Here is a 25,939-nt window from a genome sequence, read left to right as displayed (position 1 = left end):
AGATTAGATATACATGAAACTCCAGAATTATTAGTGTGTTATTCATAGAAAAGTATATGTTTAAATGTATTATATATAAATATATAAAATAATAAAAATTTCTTTTCTTATAATTAATGTAATTTGCCAAAATAATATTTTATATATAAAAATTATCTTAATAATTGTGTTATCACTTCACAGAATACTTCAATTTATTTATTAAACTTGTTTGATGTATATTTATAATGAGCGATATATTATTTATGTTTTTTTCTTGTTTCAGAATCGAATGCGAGATGTAACCGAATAAGAAATATTGGTGAGTAAAATTTAAAATAAGCTGATGATGGTATTTTCTCACAGAAATTGCTATTTCTGAAATCAGTCCGATTCACATTTTACGTTAGATTTTTGCTTGTGTACATGTGAATTTTTTAATGAAAGGTGTCGAACGAAAAAGGGATATAAAATCATGTTTCTCTCGGGTTTTTGAAAACACATATTCGCAGTAGAAATGCTTATAGAACTATCTTATTATAATACACTATTCGATTTATAACAGACATACGATTGAATAAATATTTGACGCAATATAATAAAAAATTCGATTGATTTGTGTGTGTATGTATTTTCTTTTTCTAATTGTTTTTTTTTCCTAAAGTATATGGTTCGGCTTTACCATTGAAGCTTTACCAATATCAATATCCCTCATTACATCGTTCCTTTATCCATTCTATACGGATCAATTTTTTGGACCTTTTTTTATCATTGATATTGACGGTTGAATTTTATAAGCTTTAAAATAATCTTGTAAATTATAAATCGTTATTTTGCGGTTATTATATCTTAATAGATTTTACAGTTTTTAATTTTCCATTTTTTATTTATTTTTTATTTTTAATTCTTTGTGTTTACTCCGCGTGTGAAAAAAATAATAAGATCCGCGAATATTAGGAAAGTAGAAATTCTAATTATAGACTTTGCAGTTTACTTTTTCTTTTCCTGTTTTACAGGTCCTTTTTACTTTTCTATTTTTCCTGTTTTTATCACAAATAGGAGTAAAAATTTCAAATTAAGTCTATAACAAATATTTCAATCCTCGTTTTCTGATTATTTCTTTGACTTATTGAATTATTAATATTTTATTTATTAATAATTATTAATTTCATATTGCAATGTTTCTTAATTTTTCATTCATATTATTATTCATATGTTTGCAATTAGACGTGAGTAGTATATACAAATTTTATAAAATTAAGATTTAATTTTGCAAAAAGAATTCTACGATAGAAATTTTGCGACACTTTATTTCTTAATTATTTTGCGATTGCAAATTGTTTAGCATTTTCTAAATAATTATCGTTATTGCTGGACTGCTTTTATTTCATCGTTGTAATTACTATCAAACGATATTTGCACAAAATTTGCGAATATTAAGCTTTGTTACTTCGCATGAGTATAGCGAGGCAATGCGATCTTTGTAAGAATATTGCGAAAATAATTTTCGCAGAAATATTGCGAAGCGAGGTGATCTATGCAGGAATGTTGCGAAGTAATAAATGTAAATGAAATTTATATTAAAATATCGCATTTTTCGTTTTTTGGTAAATATGTTCCGAACTTAATTTATAATCATTTCGCGCTATATAGATTATTATTTTGAAAAAATGTAATCGCAATGTCACAATATAAATATTCCAACATAAATAGTAAATGAATTTGTAAATTAAATATTGTGAATTTCATGTTGCAAATGAATTGTACGTGATCTAAAATGAAACGATTTAAAAAATAAAATTCAATAGAGTTATAAACTTTTTAATCAGATTTACACGTTACATTTTATGATAAATACTCGCTAATTATCATATTTGCGAGTAAGTGAATTACAAAATTAATTGAAACTGCAATTTTGCGTCGTGAATACTTATGTGAAGTGCAATCATTGAAGGACGACAGAAAGAATCGCGAACCACTCTCCGAATACTGTTGCAATAAAAGATGTATCGGCGGACATCGAGGAATAAAATGATGAGTACTGAATTTCAATTATAAATTTTATATTAACTTGTCATTTTAACTACATTTTTACACATTTTGTTGTAATTTGTTTGTTTGAAATTTATATATTATTGTTATAATTTCGCATAATTGAATTTATTATCAACAAATTATTGTCAATTATTGAAAATAAAATGATTATACATTTAAATTAAATTATTTAAAATAAAATAACTTAATTTTTAAGCATAATAATAGTTTAAGCAGTTAGCATAGTAATTACATAATTAATCACATCCTTTCTAGAAATTAATTTAATTAACATTTTATCGATTTTTTGTCGATTACATTCTGATTTAAAAATAGCAATTTCTAACTTAATATTTTATATAATTATTTTTTAAACATAAGAGGAAATTTTTAATAAGCTTATATATGAAAGAGATATCGGGGATGAAAGTGACTGATATTACTTATGTATCACTAATATTTAATGCTTAATATCTTATATTATTATCAGCCTGTTTCTATTATCAAATGATTAACGAACAATTAGAAGAATTCTCTTTTATTGCTTCTAAAAATATTTGTTTCTTTCAAAAATATGCCTATTGCCATAACAAAAATAAAAAATTTATAAATATATGAAAATGTGCATACATATACATTATATATGCCACTATACCTACTTATTGTAAATATATTTTTTTATAATTTCAATACAAATTTTATAATTCTCTAAAAATATAAAACAATCATGAATTGTTAAGATCATTATTTTATTTTTTATTCATCGCGTGGTAAAGTTTATTTACTGTGACAAAATAATTTTCTATATGCACTTGGTTCGCAAATTCAATTCCAAGAGAGTATGCAAAATTAATTTTCTAGGTATCTCCTATTTATATTATAATTTAATGCTTTTTATTGTTATATTTTACATTATTATTATATCCAACAAAATTTGTATATTTAATATTTATGAAATGTTTATATTTATGCAACATCTATGTATATTTATAAAATTTGTATATGTATATTTCTTTCCAAATTTAATATTCTTAATATTTTTATATATTTATGTGGAAATACATTTATATGGAAATTTATTTTCTATATACATTTATATCCATTGCATTTTATTTTGTATCTTTCTATACAACTTTTGTTATTCTAGAATTATCCTTATCCGGATGATACCTTTTGACAAAATTTTTGCCTATGAAGAAAAATTCCATGATAATAATTGAACGTTAAAACATGATTAAATACTACTTATATTATACAAATTTGTAATAATTTAAACTAAATCTTATTAAAAAAGAAAATTATTTTGGAAAAGTAATTAAATTTTTATTTGAAACTTCTTTGTAAGCTGTTGAATTCAAATAATATCTTTCTTATAAATATTCTATTTATAAAACAGAATCCATATGAGAGAGAATCATTAATCCGATTGATTAAATAATCTCTAAATACGAATCTTTTTTAGATTCTTATATTATAAAAAAATTGAATTTATTATATATATATATATATATTAGGTGTTGGAATTAATTCGTAGCGTTTTTTAAAAAGAATGTTATTTATTTCACATGAGCATTAAAAAATACATTAATGAAAGTACTTCCCATCACTTGTAAAACGCTACGAATTAATTCCAACACCTAATATATATATATTGTATATTTAAATAATAGTTTTTATTAACTATATATATTTAATATATTATTTTAATATAAGTAAAATGTAAAATTAAGATCTTGCTGGAAATCATAAAATTTAAAATATATATTTTGAATAAAATTTTATAAGTAAATATCACTTAAAAAAAAACATATTTAAAATATTTAATTTTCAAATAAATTAGATTTTGTGAAATGTAACAGTTCGTGATCGCTTCTTCATATCTATCGAATAACTATAATATTTATTCGTCATATCAAATGGTTGACCTCTATCCATATAATATCGTCGTTCTCACCTGAAGACCGCGATCTCTTCGTTGATAAAATCCCGCTGAATTTTGGCAGGTGAACGAGCACGAAGGCCGGTATGGCTGTGCCAAGATTCGTAGAACAAAATGTAAGGAAGCCGAGTCTTCGGCACCGTAGGAATTCCAATTTCTTCTCGATTTCTTGGACCACTTTAACGAGTCTCTCGTACACCGCCGCGAGGTTACCATCTCGTTCCATCGATATCAGACGCATGTGATCCTCCAAGTTTCGTCAGACAAGGAAAGTTTTCTCCTCGTTAAAAAATATCCTTGTACCTGAAGGAGAGAATAGCATGATACAAACAAGCGTGATAGTTTTACATCTCTTGAACTTTCAACCGGGATGCCATGTTCTTCTTTAATCGGAAAAGGTCTTCTATTATATTCTGTTGTCTTAAGTATTTGTGTAGATAGTTTTGTTGTATATGCATGTGTGTGTATAAATATTATACTGAATTCTTTGTAATACGGAAAAGATAATGAATAGGTCGCAAGGAGGCAATTCCGTTTAACCTTTAACCGAGATCGTTGTATTTTTAGTCAAGGGATATTACATTGCAAACGCGTGTTCAGAAAGTTAGAAAGTTACCTCACCCACTTGCATTTTAATTTGAAAAAATGATTTTTTCGTGTGCGTTTATCACATGTGGTGCTCGTAACGTGAACTTTATCTAAAAATATCGCGCAAATATATGTTAAGAGAATAAACCTGTTTTATTCCCGCTTAAATCTTATTTATATTTTATCAAAAATATCTCACTTATAGATCTCGCAATTTATCTATTTTGTAGTCCAATTAATAAACTGTAAATATTATTAAATTCAATAACGAATATAAAATCGGTGAATATCGAAATTGAATAAAAGTCAGTTAATTTGGAATAAGCGCTTTTTAAATTAAATTATAACCATAAGGTAATATTTCATGTAAGGTATACGATATGAAAAGTCTAATATTCAGATGAACTTAAACCGAGAGCGCCATGCACTTTAATCTATTAGTGTGTTCAAAGGCTAATCCGTATTGATTCGACCGGTCGAGCGTATCTCTTTATTAAAAGGAAAAATAGATCCGACTACGATTCTGATTATCTGTGAGTAACAAGCAGGCAACGCGGTAATCTCCATCGAGTGCAATGCATGCAAATGGAAAAGAAGAAATACAACGATGAGATATGCAATAGATAGACGAAACAAAGCACGCAATTAAATTTGTCCTATGGCGAATCATATTTCTGTACATTGCACATTTAATTAATATTAGCGACAACGTCAAATGAGGGAAACAAGAGGAAAACCCAACAGAGTTACGATGCTGTTAATTAAGCATAACTGCAGATGCGTTCTGCGTAAACGCGAGAAAAAGGGCGCATCGAGATCCTTTGTTCGACAGGCGATGAAAAATGAAATGTTTTTTTTTTAATTAACGTGATAATTCATTTTATCTTCCACTTAAATTCATTTACAATAAATGTAACTTGGATTATCCATCCGTTATATAAATCTATATGTATATATTTTCAAAATCGGAATGATTACGCAAAATGATTACTAAATGATTACACAAACAAGACTCGACTGGGAAAAAGCCAGAAACTCTTTCGTATCTCATTTTTCATAATAACGAATTAATGATTCTGAACACATCTCGTACATTTCACGTAATTTGGAACGGCTCATAAAAACGAAAAAAAAAAGAATTCAATGAAACATTCGATTCTCTCGGAAAACTCTCAAGCACTGCACACCACACCCTCTTCTAAGCTCCGTAACACTAAGCTCCATAATACCTTCTAACCCTTTTAACTCTCTAATCCGAGAGGCGAAGGGATCTTCGAGACCTCATCGTGACGAAAATCATTAATGCAAATTTATTTAATCAGCTGTTCGCCGTCCTTGTACCACATACGTAAGACGTTACACCGTAGAATACATTGTTTACACGGACATCGTGGGAGATTTATAACTTAAATGATTATTTAAAGTACGGTGTAATAAGATGTGGGTATAAAAAGCTTGATTAAAGCTTGAAACTGCTTAAAAATGCACGTTGCAGTTTGCAGATCGAAACGTTTGCTGATATACGCACGCGTAATCGTTTTGCTTATTCTCTTAGAGAACTTGCTTTAATCTTGGCAAAGTTTTGGTTTAATCTTCGTTTCAACATAAATCCTCGATTTGGGGTGTATGGCTTACCGGGGGATTAATGTTTTTGAGTAGGCTGAAGGAACTTAAGACATTGTAATTGAATGTTTTAACGAAAGCAACTACGGTCGGATCGAAGTTTGACCCCGTGTAATATTAGTCGTTGAAGTTAGCTCTTAGCGCGCAGTCAACGTAAATGGAATACATTCGAAATGCCATCCAATTTCTACCATAAATAAGATGGGCGATAATTTTAGTTTATTTGTGCAATTTAATTTATCACCAAAGCTGAATTACATGTACATTGAAATTAATTTCAGATGTAGGCAAATAAGAAAATATAATGTTATTGATATTAGTTGTACATTATTGCTTTAAGGAACTTATCTATTAATCTAAATCTAATAGCGTTCGCTGCTTTTAGAAATCTGTCACCTTTCTCGAACAGGAAATGATCATCCAGTAATTGTTGCCGGATCTGTTTGTCTAATGTTCTGAGCGTGTAATAGGTCCCTTTGAGTTCATTCTTTAACGAGATTAAAGCTTCCTGTACCTGGAACCACAGGATAATCATGTTATAAAAGCTATCTTGTAGCTTCACTCTTATGGTAGCTTTAATTCCCCTTCGCCAAACTAAGCGATATAAAACTATAATTGTAGAAATCATTTTCTTGGGATAAATCACGCGCGCGCGCGCGATTTCTACCAATGGTGGATTTAGTGCTTCAGAGAAGCCCCAAGTGCGACGACCTCTGCTTTGTTTTGCTTTATAGTTCAATAGACGGAACGCAGTCGAGGAAGAATTTTATTTACGAGTTCTTATAGAACGATAAGACTTCTCAAATTTCTATCAAACGTTTCTCTTTTATTAATTACAAAATTGCAGGGCTCGGTTTTATTTCAAATAAATTTATTTAAAATATGTATTTTAAATAAAGAAAAAATAAAAACGTTATTTAATATTTATTATTTTAAATAACTTCTTCTGATCTATTTCTTATTTAATATTTTAAATAACTTTTATCAGTTTTTTATCGATTTTGTATTTTAAATAATTTTCTGAAACCTATTTTTTATTTTATATTTTAAGTAAATTGTATTAATTATGTTACCGATCCGTCAGTAAAAATGACAGTGAATAGTTATATAAATTATAGTATATTTATATGATGAAATATAGCATGTATGGGGTATATACCCAAAATATACTCACATATGATTCATTTCAATTTTCCATCTGTGATTTGCGAAGGATTAATACTATTAAATATTAATTATAAGCTATAGTTATAAAAAAAACTGAAACGTTATACTTATAAATGTATATTCATATATTTAAATAAATAAAAATAGAAAAATAGACTCGTGTGGCACGCAATATAATCAATAAGTCAAGGCTTAATAAGCTTTGATTTATTAAAAATCATTAAAATATTTTGTATTTACTATTTAAAACATTTATTCAAAATATATATTTCTTATTTTATATTTTAATTATTTATTTTATATTTCTTATTTTAGATTTTTGAAAATAATTTCTTATTTAAAATAAAAAATTGCCTTCGAAAACTTATTTAAAATAAAAGACAAGTCATTTTTCTACTTTAAATAAAAGTTATTCTATATTTTAAATAAATTAATGTATTTTCGGGTCCTATTTCTTATTTTATATTTTAAATAATTTCTTGTGACCTATTTCTTATTTAATATTTCAAATAAGTTCTTGGAACCTATTTTATATTTTTTATTTTAAATAAGTCGTATCAATTACTTTACCGACTTTTACGATTTTATATTTTAAATAAGTTTTTGAAACTTATTTTTTATTTTTTATTTTAAATAAGTTGTGTCGGTTATTTTATCGAGCCCTGCAAAATTGTGAAGATGAGATTATTAACTCACACAATAATTTGAAAAACAGCCAAAACTCTAAGAACCATTTAAATCGCTCATAAATCCATTACATCTTCCTTTTTAACTCGCGATAGTGAATCTCGTATCAGAATTGAGTGGATAACTCTTGATCGGCCTTACGCAACGAACTTATGTACTTTACTTTTCTCTGGGATAAAATTACTTAGTTTTTCTGGTTCGCTTCCAATCCAAGTCGAAATGAACATCGTCAGTCCTAAAACGTAATACAGGGACCTCAATCAGAGACTCGAATAATCCGGTGAAGACGCCATAGGCCTCGGGATTAGGCGCGTGTATATCTTCGATAGAATCAGGATTCACCCGAGGCAAGTCGAATCACGTCTATAAGGGATAAGCCCCAAGTGGCCGTGCGTATCTTTAGTCCTTTGAACAGAATTCTCATTGGATACTTTTTCAGCAAGGAATCATCTTTGTTTGAAAATGATAAATACGTTACATATAAATAATAATATTTATAAAGTAATATGAATAATAATATTTATAAACAATTTTATATAAACCTTCCAAGTATTTTCGATAGTACTTAAAAAAAAAACATTTAAAAACACTTTTTCTAATTCTTCACCTCAAGAATTTGTTTCTTAGCTTGTCGTTAACTTTGAAAGAAAATACGAGTCTTTGACAAAGTCTTAATTATTATTTATCGGTTATTATATTCCATTAAATTAATGAATATTAATATTCTCCCATCTACTTGTTTTAGATGTTTTCGTATACGCTATTAATATAATAGAATTGTATATATATATATGTATATATATATATATATATATATACATACATTTATTATTATATTTTATTATATTATTATATTTTAAGTTTTAAAATAAATTTGCCATAATTAATCAAAAATTTATTTAATTTTCCAGAAATTATGTTTGGTTTAGAATTTAAATACAGTAACATGTTTGAATATTGAATAGCAGTTTAATATTACATAATATCAACCGAGTTTAAATTGGAGAATATTTTTTTTTATTTTTATAAACTTCACGAAAATGTCTTCCAGTTTTTTCAGTTTGTCATCGTTTGCTCTGACGAAGCTCATCTTTTTTCGGCAAGCGCACGACGTGTGCTTGTCGCACATTTTTTTTTCAACCTCTTTGGTTCGCTCTCTCTTTCTCTGTCCATGTAATCGTAATCTTTTTTTTTTGCACACTCGTCTTTCTCTATCCTATCTGCCATCGTCTATCTTGGATAATTTTTTCGTCTTCTCATCTTGATTTCTTCGTCCACGCTCGAAATGCATCTCATTCACAATGTTGGATTTTAATTACATATTTTTTTCACGTACTTCTCATTCTCCTCCTCATATTCCTTTTTCTTTCTCCTTGACATCCATCGTAGTTAAGAGAACTCTATAGGAAAAGAACGTAAAATTTCGACTGAAAATAGCGATATGTGTTATGCAAACTAAAACTTTTCATTTATCCTGAACAAGTAAAACATAAAATACAATTAAATAGTACAAAGTAAAATCAACTTGTATTAATTTCTAGAGCATATTGTTTTTTGAGTATTGTTAAATATGTCGAATATTTTCTTTTAATATAAATATTAAAATTACTTAAATGTATAGAAAACAGTAATTTTTTATTTACTATAATAATAATAACAATGATTGGTGGACATATTTAGTGCAAAGTGTATATAAAAAAACATTATGTTAAAATAATACATTATTTTTATTGTTGCATTCAGTGTTAAACTTGCAATATTTATACTTTAATCTCTCACTACTTATATCAATCTTTTGAATCGGAGCTTTTTATCAATATTAATTTAAAGAAAATCTTGTTTTCTAAAGATCACTGCATTTCCAATTCTGCCCTCAGAATTCTGAAGTTCAAATTTCAAAAAAATCTGATTATATCATTAAATTCGAATTTAGATTTTTGATATTTCTGAGTTTGAATGTAGCTTGAAAATATCAAATTTTAAAAATGTAGTAACCTCTATGAAAGAGAATATAGTGGCAAAAGACTCATAATTAGAGTTTGAAAATCAGTTTGAAAGTCAGTTAAATGTTTATGTAGCATTGATGAACTTGATGTAAAACTGGAGAGTTGATATCACATCGCAGTTTAAAACCAAGGTCATAAAATTATTTTTTTTAAATTCTGTCCACCATATTGAATCTGTCATTTTTTTATTTTTGGTCTCAATACGAATAAAATATTATTCTCGATATTATCAAATTATTGCATAAGCCAAGTTTTATAAAAATCGAGAGAGCAATTTATAAAATAAAAGAAGGTGACCCCGAATGAGGTTACCGATCGACAAGAGTTAATCAAAATTGATCTTGTTATTTATGTTTACTCATACTATATATATAGATAATCAATTTCATATATTATATAAGAACATTAAAATATATTTTTAAATTTTTTGCGACTAAAAACGTTCCTTTTGATTCATTTACAATAATATGTTAAGACAATATCGCGGCGATTTAATTTTATCCTTCTACTTCAGAATCTCACGTTTAATTATATTATAAGTAACTTTTATGTTTAAAATATAGATATTAATAATAATATTTCGTTATATATTAATATTTTGGATACAGACGTGATTAATAATTTTATATTATTAAATATCTTCGCATAAATTTAATTTTGACACAATCAAAGTAGAAAGCTGAATGGATAATGCTCCTCCATCTAACGCTACGCTTTTATGACTCAATAACGCATTCCGTGTTACGTATACACATAGGCAAATGCCGTGGGTTATAAATTATGCCAGGAAACTTCGCGAGAAGAATATTGGTGGCGCACGCAAAACTAAACAAACCTTTCACGAGGATCCTAATGACACGTAACGAACGCGACTGACACGAACTATGCTCGAACTTCAAAACGCGAGGGAGTAGCTTTCGTGTAAATACTGAAGAGGCAGGGAGAAATGCAAGAAAGTCGAGCGAAATTACCCAGAGGTGAAAGAGTATGAAAATTAATTAATTATAATATTGAAGTGCGTCAAGCTGTTAAACGATGTTCAATAGTTTCATCAAAGGATGACGTATAAAATATACAGAGGATCGAAATCTTTTGATTACTTTTTTAAAAAAAGGAACACATTGTCATTTACAATTAATAATTTATTGAATACATTTAAATATAAATTTGAATATAAATTCTACCTTTATTTTTATCTTCAAATCGTTAAATACTAATTTGCTGTTAAATTTACACTCCTACGATGTCATTATTTTTTTAAGGAAAATTAGAGATACTATTATTTATATTTGATTCTTTTAAAGTAGCTTTACAATTATTTTTCGAAAGAGGCGTACATTTGATATATTTTTTTCATCTTTATAAAAGAATGTTGAATCGTGCGTATTGTTTGACCAATGCCACAGCAATTCGTCTGTTTACCATCACTTGTTTGTTGATCGATCGCGATGCGTACCACCATCTCCTGTCAAACATTCGTTTAAATGGTAGACTGACCGTTCTCGCGATCTCTCCCCGAACATCGACGCGGTATCGTGGCGCGATCTCGACAAATTATTCGGTAGTTATCGCCCTCCCCATCATGGACGACACTAGATTGTACAAGTACTATCGAACATCCGGATACGGTTTGAATTCGCTGGTCAGAAATGCGGATCGATTAGGTTAACCTGGTTTCGGGAACTTTAATTTTTCACGCGAATCGTGCTTTCAGATATACCGATTTCTCATCGCTGATTATAATCTAAGACGATTCTTCAACTTAAGTGCTTATTGCGGAACGGTGACTTTTGTTACTTTCATCTTTGTAGTAATTATCGCCATCTGTTCGATAGCGGTGAGTTTATTATAGAATAATTTTAATTAGAGGACAATAGAGATTAGAGGATAATAGAATAGCTTTACTTTTTTCGTGCATGTAGCAATTATTTTATTTTATTGAGCATAAAATTTATCAGATAATTAATAAAAGGAGTTCATATTAGTCGTTAAAAACTAGTCTGTTCATTAACTTTATTCATAATAACAAGCATGAAAGCTTCTACGAATTATTCGTTTGGTAGAGAAAATTCAAGTGAGCTTATTATTCTGGCAATTAATTTGCATATGATACCGTATGACTCGATACAATAATTAAAACGCCATGACAATACGAGTACACGATTCTATAATTAATTGTTTGCTTTAAATCCAACGTAATAATATTATTTCAGCGTGTAATTAATCAAGGAACAATAAACGATCGACGTTGCGGAATTATCGATATATTCCCTTTCGTATCGTGATCAGATTTTGAATAGATAATGCTCACCGTTATATATACCGTAACGAAAGAAAACGAGTCACGTATCTTTCGAAAACCTTGCCAGCGCCAAACTCTCTTGCTGGCTTAAAGAAAATGTAAACAACTTTGCGGGGCAATCACTTGAATACTGATATGTCCGCGCACGTGTCACGTTGTAACAAATATAATTCTTACACATAAATATAAAATATATCATATGCCTTCAATCTTGACGAAGAGGGTTTCAGCTACATATCTCCCACGCAATAACGTTTGCTTTAATCCTTATCGACGTAATGACGTTCAGAAATTACAACTTTGAACTTGCAAAACAAAATTTGCAAAACACACACACACACATAAAAGTTTTTACTGACCTTTTATCCGCTGTTATCTTTATTTCATGACATTTATGTTCTTGATAAATAAATAGTTTCTCTTCAGAAAACACGCGATAATTTTATAACAATTTGTTACTATTTTTAACAAGATAAGCATACGATAATAGGGAATATTAATACAGAATCAGAAATAAATACAAAAAAATAGAAAGATTAATTTAATAAAATGAAATTTAATTTAATATATTAATTGTCTTAAATATTTAATGTTTTCACGCCAGGGTTTAAATATGATGACGTTGAACAATACACTTTTTCGTGAATTGTTCGAAAAAGCGGAGAAGGTAAGTTAGGCAATTTTGGCAATCACAGCTAAACTGAAGTTTGATCGAAGCTAGAGCGATATTGAACCTCCACACTTTAAAAGCATCAATTGCCAATAATTTGTAGAAGTTACCACGAATGGAAAGTGTCGTTAGCATCATACCTCCGTATAAATGTATTCACAAGCATGTAAGTATATTAAAAATTTTTTAAAGGATACGATTAACGTTTTCTTCGTCACACTATGCTAATAACTTCAATCTCTAGTTACAACGAATGAACGTGTTTCAAGAGAAAACGAAGAAAATGGTAGGTTTCGATAATCTATCGTTCGCTACTCTTACTAATTATATTTTAACGTCCGGATATCCGGATTTTGTCGTAACAGTTACGCAAAGAGCAATTGGAATTGGAAATAATGAACAGCAAAATGTCGTGTATCGAGAAGTTATTGAAGCCCGAGGTAAATTATTTGTCACGATAAATGGGATACATTGTGCGGTCGGGTCGTTATTACTAGAGTAAATAAAAAAAATTCCTGTTCCAAAATTGAACGCTATCCAGACGTATATCCTTTGTCACCTTTTAATTCAACGCTATTGATAAAAATAATCGATCCACAGCTCACTCGCAACCCTATTCAGAATTTACGCGCGATCATCAACCTTAAATAATTTAATAACCCGCAGATCGCAGAGATGAATACGATGAAACTCGTAGAAACTCTTACAAAGGGTTACGAATAATCTGTGTGCCAATCGCGAACTCGCTTTTAATTAAAATTTTGCCGTCGTCGATGAATGAGAGATTTAATAAAACGCATTTATGCGATTTTCCGCGTATACGCGTGGGATATTATTACGATAGAAAGGAGTATCTCTTTCGCTACACGCGAGGGCGACCTATAAACACTGAATTACCAAAGGTCGTATAAACGTATCATGGCCTCTGCAACTTTCGGTCGTTGCGTCGAACATTAGATCAGTCTCGGCAGGCAATCGCGCTCAATTGGCAGACATAAAATTAGATTCGACCCTATCTTAGACCTTTCTGTGGCTATCCGATTTTTTATCTTTCGCGACGAGATATATTTTTACTCATTTTGTTAACTCTTTCTGAACGCGGATATTTCGATGCTTTAATTAAGCGTGTCATATATTTATTTCTTGCCGACAATAAAATTGATATTCAACGTTGAACGTAAACTTTCAGATTAGTGAGTCATCGAAAGTATCATTAATAAGACGATATCGCAAATTTCTATAAATATCACATTCTTATCACCAAATGATATTTTCTGTTCGATAATATTGATTGGTATTGATGAAATAATGAAATTGTGCAAGTCAGGAACTTTCCGCTTTAGCTTAGCTTCTTTTAATCAATATGTGACGAATCTTTTCCGCGATACATGCAGCATTATATTGTGTAAATTAATTCATTTATCTCCTAATAAAATATTTATTATTGATAAAATCATTGACATGAAATAGTAATGTATATTACATTAATTGAATATTGTCATTAAAATTTGTTGATAGTCTATATCCGATTATTATGCTGATAATGTATGTATTATACAAACATTATATATATAACTTTATTAATAATAATCTCTCTAGGAACAATCCGAGTGGCGTCGTAGTAGATCACCAAAGGTATATCATCGCTCCATTAACGTAGAAGCATCAAAATAACAAGCGAAAAAGAAGACACATTTATATGTAAAATCCAATGAAATTTTATTCTCCATTTTATAATATTTATGATGTTTTCATTAGCGATGTATAATTGCTATAAACGTAATGTTGTCTCATGTCACACTTTAAACATGTAACATAAATTTTGTGGAATACAGTAAACCAATAACACACATTTTCACATATTCTCGTTAATAGTATTTAATTATAAACATTTATGACTCTATCCGTGATTTGATAAACGTCTCAAAATTATATTAGATCCGTTCGCTGTATTTATGGATGTAGAGCACAAGTTATATATCTGTTATAATATCGCGATATCTGTTAGATATGAATTAATATAAAACTTAGTGAATTATAACTTTATCTCATTCGATAGTATTTCGAAAACATTTTCACGTAGCAAAAAAACAGTTGCAAACAATGGTTTTGTCATCGAAGTATCGTTGTTCTGCGTCCTTGTTCAAACACGCGTAATTTTCGTATGATCACATGCAAAGCAGTATAAATCGTGACCTATTAAATAGACTGTATCACGTGCAAACGCACAGTTTTTCTGACAAAATTTTTGCGCTGAAATAGGCGGCGACACGGGATGTTGAAATTCTAGTACGTGCCGAAACTCGCTGAAAAAAAATGTGACGATCTTTTTTGCGGTCGACCACATGTGAACGACGAGTGCTGTTGCGTTTTGTAAAAAGTAAACGCCATAACGTCGCTTACGTTACACCCTTTCTCTTTTCCATGCTTCGATATTCAACCATTTTAGACCGTGTTATTTTAGAACGTATTTCACGAAAGTCATTAAAGGCGACCATTCAGGACCATGTACCATTTTTTTCAATACTTTTCATTACACGTGTAATAATATATTTATAGATATACATATTCGTTTGATTATTCATTCTATTATATCTATTCTCGATTATTCATTCTTATGTAATATATATAAAAGTCAAATCGATAATACGTTATGATCTATTAGTTGGGAAATTATCAATTAAAGGTCGATTAACTTGAACTTTCAGAAATACCAAATTCACAATCTTGCTGAAAATTCTATTTAATCGAATGAATTTTCGCGAAATCATTTCAGTGATGGTAATAGAGAAATCAGACTTTGATTCCACAAAATAAAAAATTTATTATAATTATTAGGTGTTGGAATTAATTCGTAGCGTTTTTAATGAAAGAATGTTATTTATTTCACATGAGCATTAAAAAATACATTAATGAAAGTACTTCCCATCACTTGTAAAACGCTACGAATTAATTCCAACACCTAATATTATATCAAAAACGATTTATTTTAATGTAAAATTAATCAAATAATCCTTAAGATCGACAAGTTGAATATATAGCTGTGAATATATAGGTAATATATACGTTACATAATAATAAGAGCTATTGTGAGCACAACACTATTGTTTCGAGACAATAACCATTGAAGTTTAACACTATTATCCAACTTGGAAATAAGAAAAGACAATTTAGCATGATTACAATCTACCGAACTTTAACGTCTATTATATCAAGACGATCATGCGCGCACGCGTGTGTGTGTGTGTGTGTGTGTGTTTGTGCTACACGTGGTAGCACGTTGCGTAAAACTGTGCCGGTGCAAAATGTATTATATCATTAATGTGTGTACTTCCTACAACTTTAGCCACAATAAGTTCACATTGCGGAAAAGCGGAAATAAATCGAAGATAAGAATACTATATCGAATTATATGTGTACAAATATAACGAATTCGCGTTTCTTTCCATTTTGAAATTATTTAAATAAATTATTTATAATTATTTAATTAAGAATACATTAACTTGACGTTTAAACACAAAATTTCCCATGGAAATATGTACGTATACTATGTTATTAAAAATTGTTTAAAATCTTATTAAAAAAAAAACAGAGAAAAAGTAAGGATATAATGTGAACTATTTTTATCTTTCTAAATTGAGCCAATATAATATTTTTTAAATCTAAAATAATGTCTTATGCTATTCAACCTACATTTGGTTTATATATAAACTTCTATTTCTATTCCTGATTAAAGTTTACTCACCCCCGATGCCGACCGATCGCGCACCATCCCTCTTCTTTTCTCGCCTAAGCTTACGGATGTCGCCAGTAGTGCCGGTCCGAACTGTCGCGGCGCAACGAGTCTGGCTACAACCGTCTGTTTCCACTTTCGATCCCCCGTTGCGGCAGGGGTTGGAGAGACTGGCTCAGGAATTGAACGCGGCTACGTGGCGTACGAGAACAGGGTCTTTGCTCCCGTTTAATATTTTAGCCAGTCCATTGGCTGCTGCCGCTCGAGGCATCGACATGCGCTCTGGCTTTCGGCTCGTTCCGTTCTGCTCGGTATGGTACGGCACGGCACGATACTGCACAGCACGGCATGGAACGGCACGGCACGCCGCGTCGCGTCACGCCGTGCCGTGCCGTGCTGTTCGCACGCCTCGTTACGTCAGGCCGGACTTGCAGCTCCGGGGTGCAATCTAACGAATGCGCTACGCGGCATCCGATATCGATATGGGGATGAGACGGATCGATTCTCGCCGCGCCGCGTTCGCCCTGTTTATTCGGCCATCGATCCCGCACCTATCGAACCGCAGTGGCCGCTTACGGTTCGGGAAGTATTGCATTCCGACCGATTCGTGAGAACAGCCTTCGGAAGGACCTCGTTATAAACAGTAGATCGTTACCGTATCGTTAAACTCGGATTTCTCTGTCTATATCCTCTTCCCTAACGTATAAAATTGAATTAAAGATAAAAAGGGAACTGCTAAAAACAGTTGGGGTTCTAAAGAAATATGACATCTTATGCGGGAACTTTAATTCTACAATATCGCTCGGTTATACCACTTTCTTTTTTCCTTTTGATTTCTTTTGAATCTGAATTGATTTAGTTGTTTTTCAAAGTGCCTCTGCATGATTCGCAATTCGCAAATGCTGACGCAGAATGACCATCACTGCACGCAAGATACACACGGATGAAAATTAACCGCACGTAATAAAAAAAATAAATGCAAATTGTTGCATTTTTGATAGCATCAAACAGCATGATATTTTATAGAATAATAAAATGGTTAGATATTTATATTACTTTTTTTTTCTATTAATTTTTTTTTTTTAGATTCTGTATTGATTTGATTGTTGTTTTTACATAGTTACTACAAAACTGGAAATCAGAGAAATCAGAGAAATGTCAGGGAAAACAATTAGGGTAAATTAAGGAAAGTTAGAGAATTTTGAACAATTTTCTGGAAAATGAAAATTCTTGACTTTAAAGAAATTTATGTTAATATGTGTATATCATATCTACGTAGTTTTAAAATACTACTAACTTAATATTAAATGCAATCAGTGTCAGTAATTTTAATAATAATTTACATTGCTGTGTTAAATTTCTCCAGCAACAAAAAAATATTTGACGATTTCTAAATTAGGACAAAAATACAAGAAAAATTAAAAATATTATTGAAAACATAAAAAAAAATCATTTGGAAATGGAGAAAAGTTATTGAATTCTATGATAAAGAATTTGTGACAATCCTGTTTTTATACGACGCGAAACAATTTTTTAAGAATAAAACGTATTTAGTTGATAACATCAAACATCTTTGGATAACAGTTAAATGGTTCGATATCTTAAACTTATGATATATGGAACCGCATTTGATGCTTGTGGGAACTAACGCGAGGGAATACATCATGTTTGCCCGATGTAACATTGATGAATGGATTATAATCGCGAAGTTCAGGACCGATCATAAAGCTAATTTTTTTGTGCGAAATATTCCATAAGCCTCAGATCATGTTAACATATAAAGGAATAATTACTGATTTAATATGCAAACTGCGATAAATTTGTATACTTAATTTAAATATTTGTGATTTACGTTCGCGCGTTTATCTTAGATACGTGGTAAAAAAATATTGACAATTTTTTTTTATGTTTGACTTGAAAATTCAGTGGAAACGCGGTTCCTCTGCTCCTACTCTCACTTCATCTCCGTGCTACGATCTCAGGATTTTTAAACCTCGTGAAATGGCAACCCTAGTGTTGACGTTGGAGAATCGGGTATAGAGTAGCTTCTATATCTACCGTACACTACGTGGTCACTGAACCGTGCGGAGAATTTTTAAAGTAGAAGAAACCTTACAGCATACAGACTATTGCTGGCACAGCACAGACGTCTAAAAGCATAACTTGTATGCTTCCTGCTTGGTGTAAAGCCGCGTGTCTACATAATTAAATTTAGTATATACAAGTAGTAAAGCTATAGCGTAAAGCTATTGTGACGTAAAGTCAAAGTTAGTTGGCAGCGGTATTTAACAGATTTAATAAGCCTGATATTTAATAACGACGAATATTAAAGTGCAATTCAAAATATTTTTTAATATAAATTCAGAAATTTCTCTATGTACGCACAAAGATTGAAATTGAATGATTGATCGATGTTTGTGCTGATACGTAACTCGACTTGGCTTCTTTTGTCACTCATCGACTATAGTCAGTAAAGCCGTATGTTTATTGATTGGTATTTTGTACAGACTAGCATAGATCGATTGACACGTATTCAGTAACGGACAATGCCCAATGATCGTTAAAACCGATTATAGTAAAGGAGCATAGAAGATGACGTCTTAAGCAGAAACAGACTCAAATTAAAAATGAAAATAGGTTTATTAAAGAAGAATATAAGCAGAAATATGAACGTAGCATGATGTAATGATGTTTAAGATTAGATCATTGAAAAATGTATAATTTATCAATATCATCCTTTTTTATCCGCAACATGATTACTAATGCAATTTAAAAAAAGATAAATTATTATAAACGCCTTTTAGATTGATAAATAAAGAATAATAAATTGAATAAAAAGAAGAATCTTGTTTATTATTTATAGAATTGAAGAACGTATCTGCAAATTTATACATAAACATTGTCAAGCGCTAAGATCTCTCTTCTTTGAAAATAAATGACTTTAATAATGTATTTAGCCTTCAGGATTTATTCAAATTTGAGTTTATTTAATATTTTATACTATAAAAGTAGTTCACCGCGATGCAAATGCGGTCGAGAGATGCACAAATGGCTAGTGATTATATATATTTTATAAGAGGCTTGCAGTCTTTCGCAGAGAGATTGACGTGTTATGCCAATGTTTTGCAATTTTAGTAGTGGTAATACAATTTGAGAATGACTTTGGTTGTAGACGGAATTACACGAAAACCCCATTTATTCTACGTGTCGATAAGCCTTTGAGAAATCGATCGTACCGCAGCAGGGTAGGTTGTTTATGCAAGTGTCGGTTACGTTACCACGCCGATAGCCTCGTTTGGCAAGTGTCTCGCGTCGCCATGCTTTACCGCGAAATAACCCAATAGCTCTGACACGTATCTCTGTAACGTTCGAACTTCGGAAATTTCGGACACGCGGTCGACAATGATTTCGCGTTTATGGACGTGGTTTTCGCACTTGATTCACGAGGATTTCACCTCACTATATATAGTGTAGAACAAATTGATCAAAATTAACCGATACTATATATGGTAGAGATTTAACGCAAAAAGGGAAAATCTAAAATTCAAGATAAGCAATATATCAATGCTCTATATTGTTAAACATATATTTTATTTACAAAAGGATTATCTATCTATACAAAATAAATATAATTATACGAGAAAAAACAGCTTTGCTGAAATATTTAAAAGTTTAACCGGACATATATCTGAAAATATTTTGGTTAGACTATTAAAATAATTGTACAGGACGCTCAAGCATGCTGCAAAAAGTTTTGACATTCTAGCAACAGTTTGAACAGTCCTGCACCAATATTTGATGGTTCGATAAAATTATTTTTATAACTGTATCTGACTAAATTTGTAGATATTTCAGTAAAACCGTTCTCTCTCCGTATACCTGCAGAAAGACAGATTAAAAAGGAATTATTTCATTTTCGTGAAGGAATGAACTATTTCAGTTCTCGATCATTCCGTAATTGATTAATTTTCAAAGCAATCACAATCTCATGTGTACATTGTGAATAAAGTTTTAGGAATAGGAGAAAGCGATTTCTCAATGGGTTAGTAGGTGTTAGTAGGTTTCTCTTATCCGGGCAAGTAGTAAGCATCTGGAATATGGTCAGACTCACGGTCAGACTCTTGACAAATATCCCGGGTGACGCTTGGCGAACGAAGAAAATCCGATTGTGTCAGTCGCCTATGTACCCACGAGGAACTTGAAAAATCGATGGTAACTTCTGACAACGGCCCGCGAGAGCCGCGATCCCCCTTTTCGTCTCTTCTGTCGCCCTTCGTTTTGGCATCCGCTCTTCACCACCTCCCGAGAACGCTGTCTACGCAACTATCGACTTTTTCGTGGACGTGAGAGAGAAGGAAATGGGTGAGGGAATGGGAGGAGAGAATGGGCTGGGCAGGATATGGTAGCCGACAAGCAGCTTCTGAAAAATGCCCCTGGAACGTGACTACCCTCTGCTCTTTTTTTTTTCCTCCCCTTCTTCGGCCTCGTCCAGCACCTCATGCGATGCCCACACCAGGTGGCGACGGGAGGATTCGGAACGAATGGGCCACACGTGTGCCGCGCATTCTCTTTTTTCTTCCTTCCTTCCTTCCTTCCTTCCTTCCTATCCTCCTACCCTTCTACCCTTTCTACCCTCTTTCGTTCCATCCACCCTACACCCCGCATCGTCGATTTCGTAGCTCGCTACTGGCAAGCAAGGCAAGTCGAACTCTCGCGGAGCTCTCCCTGGAATCGTGATTTACACTTGTCACCCGCCCTGTGCCGCGTGTCGCGGACATTTGGCACTTTACTCCCTTGCCTTGTCGCGAAATTCGAAAATCGCGTGTTTCCTCTGTGTTTGTGCATCAGGATTGTATTAATAAATACAAACTTACTCGGGTCAAAGAAAATGAGACGAACAATTTATATCATTAATTTTCAATACATTGAAATCTTAAAATTCGATGCCAATTGAGCATCGAATTATAAAATTTCTAAGCAATTTAATTTGTCATATTACTGTATATGGTAGTTCAGTTGCGTTCCTAAGTCGGAAAAGTAATTTCGGTGTGCAATTTCGAGAGACTACAAACGTGGTATGTAGAGTGTATCTGAAATAATATCCACTAACCATACAGTGCTATTCTTAATAAAAAAAACTGAGTCGAAAAGTCTACCATTTTGCAATTTTGGCAATAGATAACGAGATATTAATTTTTAAAGATTGTTGAATAAATGATAAAATCGATGTATAAGACAATTTTAAGATATCTTTCAGTGTTACTTACGAAATATTTTGAAGATATTTCTTAAAGAACTCTTAAAGTTGTCTTATACGTTGATTTTAGACCTTTTGGGTAACTCAAAAAAAGTATTGCGAAAATTACAAAATGGTAGAGAATTTTTCGACTCAATTTTTTGTTAGAAATAGTACTATATGATGAGAGTACTATATAGTGAGCGTTATTTCACATACACTTTGTATAAATTTACACGTAATTATTTAAAGCATTCAAGATCCAGCTTTGACCGATATAAACTGCTTTTTATTGTGTATTCACGTTATACGATCCTAATAAATTGTTTATTATAATTTATATTAAACCTTATTATCTGACGATTACTTTATTATGGCCTCTTCTTAAAAAAGATTTTTCTTGTTTTTAGAAAACAAAATAGTTTAATACAGATTTACTTTAATGCAGATCGCGATTACAATTAAGCTTTAAAAGCTTAATGCATTTAGAATTTATTAGCTCGCCAAATGCTACCATTTTGTGCCCAGTCTTTAATTAATACAGGTGGTATTATCAGTCCGCCATCTGCACTATTGTAATTTTATGAAGTAGGATAGAATTGAATACCTTTGGCTTTAATTGTATTTTACGTTGTTCATCGTTATCCACTGCCGTCGAAATTGTTATAACGATAACTGTATCTTTATTATTTTTTTTATATAATGGATATATTCCATTGACATGTACATGAGTATATCTGTAAATACAATTCGGATTTGCTAATATTCGGATATCCTGATAATTAATTCACCGAATTATCCGATTATCCGAATTCAGATATCCAAACTATTGAAATCAAATCTTAATGAAAATCAGATCCTATTCTACAAAGGATTATGTCCAGTTTTATAGGGGAATTTGGGATGAACAACTTTGAGACATGGCAAAAATTTTAAGGTATCAAAAGAGAATCAAAAATTCCATAAGCCCAACTTTATAGGAGAAGTTTCCCGAGTGTTAGAATTATCCAAAGTTCGCTATTATGACCATGTACCACTAGTCTTATCCAATTTCTCTGCGTCCAGGGCACTTTCCCGCGGTAACGGCGGTAATGGATTATACCAAAGACATTGAAGTAATATCTAAAATGTATTTGGTACAGTTCATTAATCCGGTTGACAGTTATATGGTATCTGGGATATGCCCAACACTTTGACAAAGACATCCATACGCCAGCAAGTAAGTTAATGATGTTTTTTTACTTTTAGAGAATTCCGATGAGAAAGCTGAAGAGAAATAAGGTCCATATATTGACTACATTTCAATTAGGCAATTAAAACCTTTTGTTCCATACTTTGAGTGTCTCTCCTCTTCATTGATTAATGTGTATCACTTATAACTATTTATTTGGGGTCCAAAAAAGGTTTTAGTTGTCTTCGTCAAGATTGAACATATTCCAGATATTAGATGATTCGAGAAATCGAATAAAACCAGTCCTATAGTACACAATACATGATCACAATAACGAACTTTGAATAACTGTAGCACTCAAAGGACTCATTTTACAAAGTTGTGCATATGGAACTTTTTAATCCTTTTTTTATGTTCTACAATCCTAGTTAAGTCTCAATGCTGTTCAGCCGGGGCTCAAATTGGACATAGTTCTTTATTAATTCAGGTTCGAATTGTCTACTATAAGAAAGAATAGATAGAAAACTGATTGCTAAAGTGGCTAGAATTATTTATTTAGCTTTCCTGGCTATGTTTCTTCCATTGACTTTGAAAGACTGCTTCTCCGGAAAATATCGTTATAGTCGAAAAAAGCTATTATTTGTGCACGTAAATTGATTGTTATTTTAAATATTAAAATAAAAAGTATTTAACTTTTATTTTTTTTAAAAAAAGTTTTAAAAAATTTTTAATATATTTATTTGTATAATATAATAAAATATGTGTAAAACTTGTGTTATAACTTTGATAATTTTGGCATATTATGTTTCGCAATTTAATTTGCGATACCATGAATTCAATGTTTTATATATATTAAGATTTAAATTATTTACATAATTGAAACATCTGGATTTGAGCAATCGAATAATAAATATTTAAATAATTTGAATATTATATTATTCGGATGTTTATATTATCTGAATATAAAGTAAAAAGTAATTTTGATTAGTTTTCTTTTATTATTATCAATTATAAGAAAACTTAAAGCTGCTGCATTCAAACAAATACATTGTATGGATTTATTTTCCTTTTAAGACAATCATTTAAAAAAAAAATCTTCTTAACGATCATTTTAACTTTTCTCTATTAAAAAAGTCGAACACATCTATACAATTAAAAGATTAATTATTGATATATTATCTGTTATTAAACCATTGATATATTACCTGTTATTAAAAAATTTTTAAAAATTATTACGGGACGTACGAAATAAACTAATGTTTGTCGCGGTTTAAAGGACTCCCGTTATAACGATGTCTCTCAGAAAAAGATTTTAATCCCTCAAGCGACTCGCCGGAAATCCGTCTTCGTCCTTTCTTCTCATCTCTCGCGAAGAAAAGCAGCCCGTCGGCCCTCTTGGATCTTCGTTGGATCGGATAGAAGCCCGAGATTCTCAGATGAATAATATCTAACGTCGTTCGAGATGCGTTCTAGGATAAATTGTCGTTTGGATGTTGTACGTCGTCCCTAGCATATATATATCAATACGTGTACGTGTACACATACGCAGATATTATATATATACATTTATGTTTAAAAGTCGGGCGAAAAAGGACTCTCGGGGAATAGGTAAACTGCAGCTAAACTGCGCATATTACATATGACTCTGCAGCGGCCAACGTGTGGGATCAACGACTCTGAGTGTTGTCTGTGTGCATCTCTCTGTGTGCATGTTCGAAAGTTTCTGCGTGATAAGTGGCGAATGATTTATTCATCTCACGACGGAGCGCAGGCAGCGGTACAAATTACGCATCGCGTACAGAAAACCTTCGTAGTACGTGACAGTAATTCATACATCTGTATTAACGTAGTACGCCGCCATCGCGCGTAACGTTCCTCCGTTATTCCCGGCCGCTGTTCCGTACGGAAATTTGAAGTAATTTCACTCGTTTGCGCAAACTTCTTCGAACTGTTAAACAGCAGTGTCTCTCCCTCCCTCCCCTTCCCTCCACCCTCCGATGAAAATGTGCCACGTAAAATGTGAAATGGAGAGACGTGATTTCTTATCATCGTGACACTTGTAAGCTCTGTAACTATAATTAAAAGTTTAAAAACACATCGTATATCGTTTTACTAATATAAGTCAATTAAATTGAAATTATATTTAATACCTCAATTAAATATGACCTATTAAATGTAATCGTAAAACAAGAGAACTGTTTTAGAATTTGTTTTGCAAAGACGAAATAATGAATTTTTCAAATAAAATTAGGTTATTTAAAGGATATATTTATATAAAGATATATTATCTATATAATGATATTAGGTCTGTTTTCTGTAGCTGAACTAGAGTGTATACTTTTGGAACTTAAAATGAGATATGTTTGATATTGATCGAAAGCGAGAAAGAGAGTTCTATAAGTGCAGTCTAATGCAGGAAGAGAAAACAGACCAATTGATCAGATATTGAAGTTGAACAGTTTTTTGCCTTGGTAAAAGCTGCACAACAGTGTTATAACGATAACGAAACTTGCATTAAGAGTTGCAAAATAACTCTTCAGGTGCGGCTGCAATCAGGAGACATCCCAGACAACGGAATTGAGTTGAAATTTTTCTTCGTCGATTGACACGTTCCACTGCGAAGCTGTCACCAAATTTCGGTTGACTAATCGAGCGTATCGACACGCAATCACTTAGAAATTGACGCGATAGATTGACTGCCGACGCGCGGTGATTTGATTTCGGATGCGAATGGGACATGCCCGTGGGTTCGATGTAGTTATTAGAGAAAATGGAATTAATCGACCAACCGCACGGTAATTTGG

The 25,939-nt window shown here is 31.2% G+C and overlaps 2 protein-coding genes across 5 annotated transcripts; one reads left to right on the top strand and one right to left on the bottom strand.

Moving 5' to 3' along the window:
- Positions 1 to 239: 239 nt before the first annotated feature.
- Positions 240 to 25,411, bottom strand: LOC105150611 (arginine kinase Lit v 2.0101). Of its 4 annotated transcripts, none has more exons than XM_011063803.2 (4): positions 16,741 to 25,411; positions 6,560 to 6,677; positions 3,968 to 4,255; positions 240 to 3,202 (listed from the first exon to the last, which is right to left on the bottom strand). In XM_011063803.2, exons 3-4 carry the CDS (start codon positions 4,191 to 4,193, stop codon positions 3,138 to 3,140), a joined length of 291 nt encoding a protein of 96 aa, XP_011062105.1. In that variant the 5' UTR covers positions 4,194 to 4,255; positions 6,560 to 6,677; positions 16,741 to 25,411; the 3' UTR covers positions 240 to 3,137. The 4 variants fall into 3 exon arrangements, with proteins under 4 accessions (XP_011062105.1, XP_087272404.1, XP_011062103.1 ...); XM_011063801.2 differs by lacking the exon at positions 16,741 to 25,411 and adding an exon at positions 8,202 to 11,544; XM_011063802.2 differs by lacking the exon at positions 6,560 to 6,677.
- Positions 11,519 to 15,961, top strand: LOC105150628 (uncharacterized). Its single transcript, XM_011063838.2, has 7 exons — positions 11,519 to 11,665; positions 11,738 to 11,860; positions 12,930 to 12,992; positions 13,099 to 13,161; positions 13,240 to 13,281; positions 13,361 to 13,435; positions 14,595 to 15,961. Exons 1-7 carry the CDS (start codon positions 11,606 to 11,608, stop codon positions 14,667 to 14,669), a joined length of 501 nt encoding a protein of 166 aa, XP_011062140.1. The 5' UTR covers positions 11,519 to 11,605; the 3' UTR covers positions 14,670 to 15,961.
- Positions 25,412 to 25,939: the final 528 nt, after the last annotated feature.

The sequence above is a fragment of the Acromyrmex echinatior genome, chromosome 19, assembly GCF_024713525.1.
Source record: "Acromyrmex echinatior isolate Ae372 chromosome 19, ASM2471352v2, whole genome shotgun sequence".
NCBI classification, from domain to species: Eukaryota; Metazoa; Arthropoda; class Insecta; order Hymenoptera; family Formicidae; genus Acromyrmex; species Acromyrmex echinatior.
This window is presented reverse-complemented; position numbering and strand designations above follow the sequence as displayed.